The 8,395-nt window shown below is 44.7% G+C and overlaps 1 protein-coding gene across 1 annotated transcript; it reads left to right on the top strand.

Annotated features, from left to right (window-relative positions):
- The first annotated feature begins 1,234 nt into the window (after window positions 1–1,234).
- On the top strand, window positions 1,235–4,594 carry LOC100843535 (probable protein phosphatase 2C 33). The gene is made up of 7 exons (XM_003562362.4): window positions 1,235–1,755; window positions 1,844–2,018; window positions 2,110–2,327; window positions 2,453–2,560; window positions 2,663–2,788; window positions 2,892–3,127; window positions 4,105–4,594. The coding sequence occupies exons 1-7, from the start codon at window positions 1,543–1,545 to the stop codon at window positions 4,325–4,327; spliced, it is 1,299 nt and encodes a 432-aa protein (XP_003562410.1). The 5' UTR covers window positions 1,235–1,542; the 3' UTR covers window positions 4,328–4,594.
- Window positions 4,595–8,395: the final 3,801 nt, after the last annotated feature.

Below are 8,395 nucleotides of genomic sequence, written 5' to 3'. Positions count from 1 at the left end.
GAAGGTCTGGAGTCGTTCGCTGCTCCAGCCGGACCCGGCCTAATGTGGCCCATCGGCAAATTCAAGCCGCTGCGATTAGTCATTTTGGGCCGGTCCACATGCATGAGTTGTCGTGGAAGCGACTGAGGAATGCAATGGCCAATGGTCAATGCCTCTCTCTCTCAAAAAAAGGGCAATGGTCAATGGACAACAGCTGCGTAGCAATATAAAACTTGTCTGAATTTGCGCCCAAAATCTGTCTCACCGACTCACCGTCCCGCAGGAGCTGGCTGCCCCCGGACGCGTCGTCCTTGTCTCCCCATCTATCTATCTACCTGTCGTGCGTTGTCAACTCAACGCACAGCACAGGGCAAGAGGCCACGAAGGAATGTATTTGCAAAGCCTATTCTAATTACATGTCAGTGTTAGCTACGGAGTGGCTAAGCTAGCTAGCTAATTGGATTCATGTGTATATGCATGATATCAACCAAACAGATCAAAGAGTGCCGGCAGACAGGTCGATCGGCACAGAGATTTATTTGTTTTCTGCTCCTGGTGATCTTTGTTCTTGTTTGTGAGCTACCCGCGGAATCCGTCAATTTGCAGGAAGTTTCCTGATCCATTCCTCACAAATTCCATTCTCCTTCAGTAATCGCATATGCCATCGATAGAAATCCCCACAAATTAATTCCATTCTGCTTCTGTACCTCCTCACTAATTCTTTAGCCTAATCATACTCTGGTCATTTGGATTAGATCCATCTATCCCAAATAGGAGTATATTTATGTATGGAGTAGTATATATCCCCGGCCGGCTCCATCAGATGGTCACCGTCCTAATCATCCTGTACCTAATCCACGCGTATCCACCCGTCAGACAAACACAAGTCTATTGCCTCTCAACTCCAGGTATCAATCCCAATCCCAATCCCAATCCCAATCCTCTCTTGTTTAAAACTCTTCTTCCATTTGACTCATGATGGGTTCCTAAAAATTGGAAGAAGAAGAAGAAGAAGAATGTGTATGCATGCAGGCCTGTAAAGTGCAAACTGTCATCTCATCTCATCTGGCCTGGCCAGCCACGATACACGCGACCACATCATTACGCGTTATACTACTACCCCAAAGTAAACAAATTATTAATACTCTTATAATATTAGTACCATTGCCTTTTTTAAGCTCATTTAGGAGTAGTAGCTGTTTAGATCATGCTAAAACGGTTTTATTGAAGGGAACACCCTGCCATTCCAGGAAATCCCACTCGCCCTCCCTCCCGGTTTATAAGCCTCTGCTCCTCCTCTTCTCGTAATCTCATCTCACTTCTCGCCGCGGACGCAATCCAAATCCCAGTTCGTGCCTCCCCGTCGCGCCGCCCGATTCTCGCCGGCGCCTGCCGTCCAGCCCAGATCCCAAGTCCCCGCCGCGCAATCGCCATTGCCCCACACGTCATTGAGCGAGCTTTTTTTTTTCTTTTCCCGAGGGGAATGCTGGCCTGTAGGTGGTGGTAGTAGGTGGGTAGGTGCGGCTGTGTTGGAATTTGGAAAAGGAGTCGGCGGCGGCGGTGATGGCCGGCGCCGAGAGGGAGAAGGCTAGGCTGCCGCCGGCGCTGCCCCTGGCCACGCTGATCGGGCGCGAGCTCCGCGCCGGGGGCTCCGAGCGCCCCGCGCTGCGCTACGGCCACGCCGGCTTCGCCAAGCGCGGCGAGGACTACTTCCTCGTCAAGCCCGACTGCCTCCGCGTCCCCGGCGACCCCTCCACCGCCTTCTCAGTCTTCGCCGTAAGCCTCCTCGCTCCTTTACCTTCTCCCCCGTTGATCTGTTGGATTTTGTGATGTGATGGGGGTTTCCGCTGGATCTGTGCGCCAGGTGTTCGACGGCCACAATGGGGTGTCCGCGGCGGTGTTCAGCAAGGAGCATCTGCTGGAGCACGTGATGAGCGCGCTGCCGCCGGACATCGGCGGCCGCGAGGAATGGCTGCAGGCGCTGCCACGCGCGCTCGTCGCCGGATTTGTCAAGGCCGACATCGAGTTCCAGCGCAAAGGTGAGGCCGGATCGTATTGCTGAAATGGCGGTTTCAGAGCACGTTTGTTGAGTTTGGAGGCTAAATTATCACCGGCTGTGTGTTGACTCAGGGGAGGTGTCCGGGACGACGGCGACGCTGGTGGTCGTAGATGGGTTCACGGTGACTGTGGCGTCTGTCGGGGACTCTCGGTGCATTCTCGACACGCAGGGCGGCGAGCTGCAGCTGCTCACCGTGGACCACCGGCTGGAGGAGAATGTCGAGGAGAGGGAGCGTGTCACCGCGAGCGGTGGGGAGGTCGGCCGGTTGAATCTCTTCGGCGGGCAGGAGGTAGGAACTCGATTTAGACTGAACAGTCCCTTCCCCAAAAATTGGAGTTTTAGAATGAACTATAGGGGAATTTTGGTTTCATATACATTTCGATGATGCATTGTGGTGTGAATGTTTTGTCTTAGGTCGGGCCTCTTCGTTGCTGGCCTGGTGGCTTGTGCCTCTCAAGATCCATTGGAGACATGGATGTCGGGGAGTACATTGTGCCGGTTCCACATGTGAAGCAAGTGAAGGTGTGCAGGAATTATAAATTTGCTTGAAATCTGTTGTTCTTTGGCTGTTATGCATCTGGGGCAGAGTTGTTAAAGTTGTTTCTTTCTATTTGGTATCCCCAGCTCTCAAATGTTGGAGGAAGGCTTATAATAGCATCAGATGGCATATGGGACACACTATCCAATGAAGCAGCAGCAAAATCGTGCCGGGGATTGCCCGCAGAACTGGCTGCAAAGCTTGTGGTTAAGGTAACTCTGCATGTACCGAACAGCACTTCAGTACCTAGATCCTCCATGCCTATTGGCATGATGTCTCAATCGACAATCTTGACATCCATTTCTATTTATGCAGCAAGCTCTGAAAAAATGTGGGCTGAAAGATGACACTACTTGTGTGGTAGTTGACATCATCCCATCCGATCGTTTGGTATCGCCACAGTTATCCCCAAAGAGGAACCAGAACAAGCTCAAGTCCCTTCTTTTTGGTAGAAGGTCACACAGTTCAGTTGGAAAGTTTGGAGGCAAGTCTGCCTCTTTTGGCTCCGTGGAGGAGTTATTTGAAGAAGGCTCTGCAATGTTGGAAGAAAGGTACGCCCTAGTTGCTATTGTGATTTGTGGTGATCCATCATAGCCATCTAATAGTTCTGCATGCTTTCTTATATATTAAGCTATCTATATTAGTGAATTTTGACTGAACATCTGTCATGCCTGTTGCCAATTTGATCACATATCTTTGCTGTAGCATGGTAAGATGTAAGATTAGTAGGCATTCTTTCTAATTTCTTAGAGCGTTTGTGATGAGCCTATTGTATCTCTCATGGCTTACGTAACTCTTTTATGCACTATTTCCCATTTTGGTGCCAACATCTCCCTTTTCGTATCAAGTAACAATTCGCATTTTGTCCATTCTCTGTGTGAGAAAAAACCTCTAAATCTCTTGGCACCAGCATTTGTTTGCAAGGTTATTTTTGTGTATATGCTTCTTCTCTACTTCCAACCATGTATTACTACACTTGCTGCTACCAAAGTATTTTATTGGTTCAGAATGTTTCTTATAGTAAACATGGACTGTGAATAGAGTAATCAGTGCAGTGAAAATCTAGTTTGGCATTCCACAGACATCCATATGTAATTGGTGCCACGTGATAGTGAACATCTATTCTGTTATTTGCATATGTAATTCATTTCCTCAATTTTGTTTGAATAGCTAATCGCAATAGAATATGCCTATGGATCATTTGTTGAAGCCTTCTTTTTTACAGACTGCATCACCTTTGTTAGCTTTGTAGGTCAAAGATTGAATGTAGAATTATAGGACTGTAGACCAATCAAATTCTAACCATCTAATCAAGTTTGGCAGCACATTCTTTCTCACGTTTTGTCTATAAGTTATAACTGGTAAGCGATACGAATGTTTAGCTGAATTCATATGTCCTACACTGTCATGCTGTGCACCAATCTCTCTTCTCAGGTTTATGGATAAATGATACTTTGAGCGGTAATTACTTGGCCCATTTGCTCGATCACATTTCTAGACCATTAAGCACCAAGCCTTGGTTTTGCAGGTTGGGTCGGAATCTATCCTTGAAAGCAGCTTCGCCACCTTCTCGCTGCGCAATCTGCCAAGCGGACCAAGAACCATTCGAAGGTTTGATGGCAGAGAATGGAGGTAGCCACTGCTCTTCCCCGTACACGCCTTGGGGAGGCCCTTATCTCTGTCTGGAGTGTCGAAAAAAGAAGGACGCGATGGAAGGCAAAAGATCTAGCTGCTCTACAGCTTGTAGGTGAAAAATGAAAAAAAAAATCATGATAAGTTGTTGGTGATCCCGTTATTACTGTTTGTTGAACCTAACTACATTCCCTGCCTGGTATAAATTATACTATCTGGCTGCTAACCAGCTTGTTGCCTACGTGCAATCCTAATTGAAGTTTTTTGTATTAGCAAACTATGATCAATGTGAATTGTACCACACCATTATTGCGTAGGGAGAAATGACCTGCCTATTTTATCGTGTGTATTGTTTTGAGAAAGCCGAGTATATGAGGGTTAGTCCATCTTTGAATGTGTCATCTTTGCTGGTGATCGAACAACTGTTTACTAGGTTTGTTTTGAACCAAAGTTGATGCCATTGCTTTCGCAATAATAAGTGACGGCCGCAACCAGGGCCCAGGGTATTCCCCAGATTATCCAATTTGTGCTGATTTGGTTAGTCAGGTCATCACACAGGGGTAACTCAAACGGCTTCGGGGATGGATGGATGACTGTAAGGCAAATTGGTCTTTTTCTTTTAGCAGAGAAGGCAAAGTTGGGCTAAGTTAGCAAGCAATGGCATAGACTTAAGAAAACCATATTGTTCTTTAAGCAATGGCCCATTTTTGCTGAATCAGCAAGCAATGGCATAGACTTAAGGAAAAGAAAAAGCAATGGCCCTGTTTCTGTACATGGATCCGAAAGAAGCAAACAAATTTAAGGTCATGAAGTAATATTCCACATGCAGCGACCACCAGAAGGGATGCAAAAATTGACTATTGATGCTTGTCATCTTGGGGACCTGGAAGAGGGATCGACAGGGGCTGTTATTCGAGATGCTAATGGTGCTTTCGTGGGTGCTACAAACAGTGTGATTCCGGTGGTATATGATGCCACCATGGCTGAAGTTTTTGGCCTTGCATAAGCTATCTTGATTGTGTATGCAGATCTTGTTGAGAGTTCAGAGGAGCAGTGAACAAATTGTTGTGAAGGAAAACACTGGGCGGCTGGATTGAGAGCTGCAACTGGAACCAACTGCCACTTCTGGTAATTCCATAATAAATCGCTGATTCTTCTCTGTTTCACCATGCTTTTATTTGGACATCAGCGTGTACTGATGTCTGTGTGTACAGAAACTGTCATATATAAGATCCAGAATAGAAAGATAGCTATTTTTGAAACTGTGAAGTGGTCCTTTGTGAAGTTGTGAGTGTACAGATTTAAGTTTGAGTTGTCCTTGCTTCTTTGTTGACAAGACATGGTAGATTACCTTTTTTTTTCATTGCATCTTTCAGATCTTAAGGGAGATCAAACCGTCAGATTGTATGTATGTGTTAAATAGCGAGGAAAAAAAGCTACGATTAAGACATGGAACAGTACCAACTGCCTAGTAGATCTTAAGAGAGTATCTATCCTTTTAGAAGTACTAGCTGACAATGTTCATGTTCTGTCTATGCCCTATTCTTTGTCATTTGTCATAATGTCCCTCCGGATTTTCCATGTATCTTATTTGTCCTTTTAGAAGTTTGCATGGCTGTTGCTGTCAGGAAGTTTAAGAGAGAACTGGTTGTGATCTGATATCTCCGACCAATTTCCAGAGCAGGAAGAAACTAGATTTTCAAAGCAGAAAACAACATTCCTTCAACTCTGTAGTGTGAGAGTTAAAAAATATAAAAGGTAATTAAGTTGCATACAGCATGCCAAACCTTTTGTTTTTAGAAAACAGGGAACCAGTCCCCGGCCCACCGTGCGGGTTCTTACACCCCAAAGTCTCCATCAAAATCAGAGGTCTAAGCCACCAGGCTAACATCCTATTACAGCAGCAGCAAAATAACGGCAAAACATGCCCCAAGATCTCTACAGTTTGGCAATTAACCGGTCACCCATCAAAGCAATGCCCTACAGCAACAAAAACTTCCATAGAGCTAAAGCAATAGATGCCTATATTAACTCATATCAACACTTCCATTAGAACCTCTGAAGTTGCCTCAAACACCTTGATATTTCAACTGCAAAGGAAAAGGTTGTTTCGTGAGATAAAAATACCACTGCCACATAGGACATAAGAAATGGATCCCCTGATTTTTTATAACAAATTTAAAATCCATGAGCATAGATGCAACAGCTAAAATTCACAAACTATGTATTCCAAGTTGTTAGTGTGGCCATTGTTAACATATCTGATAATAAAGATTTCTGAAAGCGTCGAGGGACAGGATGAGGTGAATTTTCTGATGAAAAAGGAAGAACTGAACCAAGAGACACAGAGTAAAAAAAAATGCAGGGCAGTGCCATTGAGAATGGTGAATTCTTGCAGACTTTTGACGGCTGTACAGTTGAGAACATCATAACAACATCATCCGGTCATTTTGCGATCTTAATCCAGTAGCGACAGGTGGTGATCAGATTGCATGCCGACCAGCTTAGCACTCTTTCAAGTTTGAGGTGGCATGGATGAGAGCACCAGATTACACTCAAATGGTAGAAGAATCATGACATTTACACAGTAAGGATCGTCCATCTCTCAGCAATACTTGGTCTGCACTAGAAGGACGTGTACACTTTACTGTTCAGTCAGGAAGGAAATCAAGAAATTGGAGAGGGAGTTAGTTGCTCTGAGAATTGTTAATGATGGGACTTCAAGAGTTTGAAAAAAAGACTTTGTGAGCTACTTCAAAGGGAAGAGATAATGGCCTGTCAATGTTCTAGGGTGGAATAGCTGAAAGCAGGGGACCACAATACAACCTTCTTCCAGGTTAGAGTGTCAGCAAGAAGAACAAACAGAATAAAGTGTTCGCAAAGGGCTGAGGCACCAAATGTGAAGATAGAAAGGTATACAGTACAAAACATGGTCAAGGAATTGTGCCTAAAGATTTTTACTTCTGAACAGTGTACATCTTCACATTAAGTTATAAATGCAATTCGAAGAAAAGTGGATGAGGGAATGAACAAAGCTCATGAAATACTCAACGATCAATAAGATCAAATGAGTCAAGGCCGGCAGATGGAATGATGGTTTCCTTGGTGTCATCCTAACCATACCAGCGAACGGAACTTTCCGCAAAGAGAAAAACCAACGAAACAATTAGAGGATAAAAATATATTATAGACACAGTACTGGATGGATAACTCCTGCAGACCAATGATTCCAAATGGGCTACCATGCAATCAGTAGATTGCAACAGATATGAATAGTATATTAACAATAACTCTTGTTTTTATCCTCCTAGTGGGTACCAGTGCTAACATGATCAGCAGAATTACAAAATACTCCTCCAAATTACCAGTGGGAGTAACATGTATGATGCAGGTTTCCCTGATTACCCTTTTCGATAAAACCATCAGGTTGAGACATATATATCTCTTCCTCCAAAGTACCATTCAAGAATGCAGTCTTAACGTCCTTTGGTGGAGTTCCAGATCAAAGCAAGCTGCTAAAACACCAATAGTAGGTTGCAACAGATATGAATAGTATATTAACACTAGCTCTTGTTTTTATCCTCCTAGGGGGTACCAGTGCTAACATGATCAGCAGAATTACAAAATAATATGTATGATGCAGAATGCGCCATGGTCGAAAACAGGAGGGGAAGATAAGTAAGCTGACCATACCTTCGTCCATTCTTGTCAACAGATTGCTATTTCCTATCCAACCCAGGGCCATGAAACAAATACCCCCTAGATGTCTGGAACATCAGGGTTCCAGAACCCTCTCACCATTGCCAAGTATAGAGCTGAGCAAAATTCTACTGCAAAAGACGCAATGTGTGCATACATAAGAAGGCCATGTGCTGGGAATTCTTTAATCGCAAAAAACGCAGCCTTGGACAATGTATTGAGCCACAAATTAGCTGCCTCATTTGCATTGAACTCAACCAGGTCTATCTCTTTTTCCATGACCAGCATCCTGACCATCGACACCACCATACAGGACAGAAATGGGGCTACAATCATCTGGATAGCCCAAAACACCATGTCCTTATCTGCTTTGTTTCCTTGAACCTCGTACTTGAGGGATGTTGCTAGAAAGTACAAGATCGTGTGTGACGATGCTGACACGACAACAGAAGCAAAGAAAGACCTCCACATTCTCTCCCCTCGAGCCC

This window comes from Brachypodium distachyon, chromosome 1, assembly GCF_000005505.3.
Source record: "Brachypodium distachyon strain Bd21 chromosome 1, Brachypodium_distachyon_v3.0, whole genome shotgun sequence".
Taxonomy (NCBI): domain Eukaryota; kingdom Viridiplantae; phylum Streptophyta; class Magnoliopsida; order Poales; family Poaceae; genus Brachypodium; species Brachypodium distachyon.
This window is presented reverse-complemented; position numbering and strand designations above follow the sequence as displayed.

Bases quoted from the DNA above. Each gene is read 5' to 3' on its own strand.
- LOC100843535 (XM_003562362.4), top strand. From the start codon at position 1,543: ATGGCCGGCGCCGAGAGGGAGAAGGCTAGGCTGCCGCCGGCGCTGCCC. The intron at 2,328-2,452 runs GTAGGAACTCGA...GTTTTGTCTTAG, and splicing joins ATCTCTTCGGCGGGCAGGAG to GTCGGGCCTCTTCGTTGCTG. The intron at 3,128-4,104 runs GTACGCCCTAGT...TTGGTTTTGCAG, and splicing joins TCTGCAATGTTGGAAGAAAG to GTTGGGTCGGAATCTATCCT.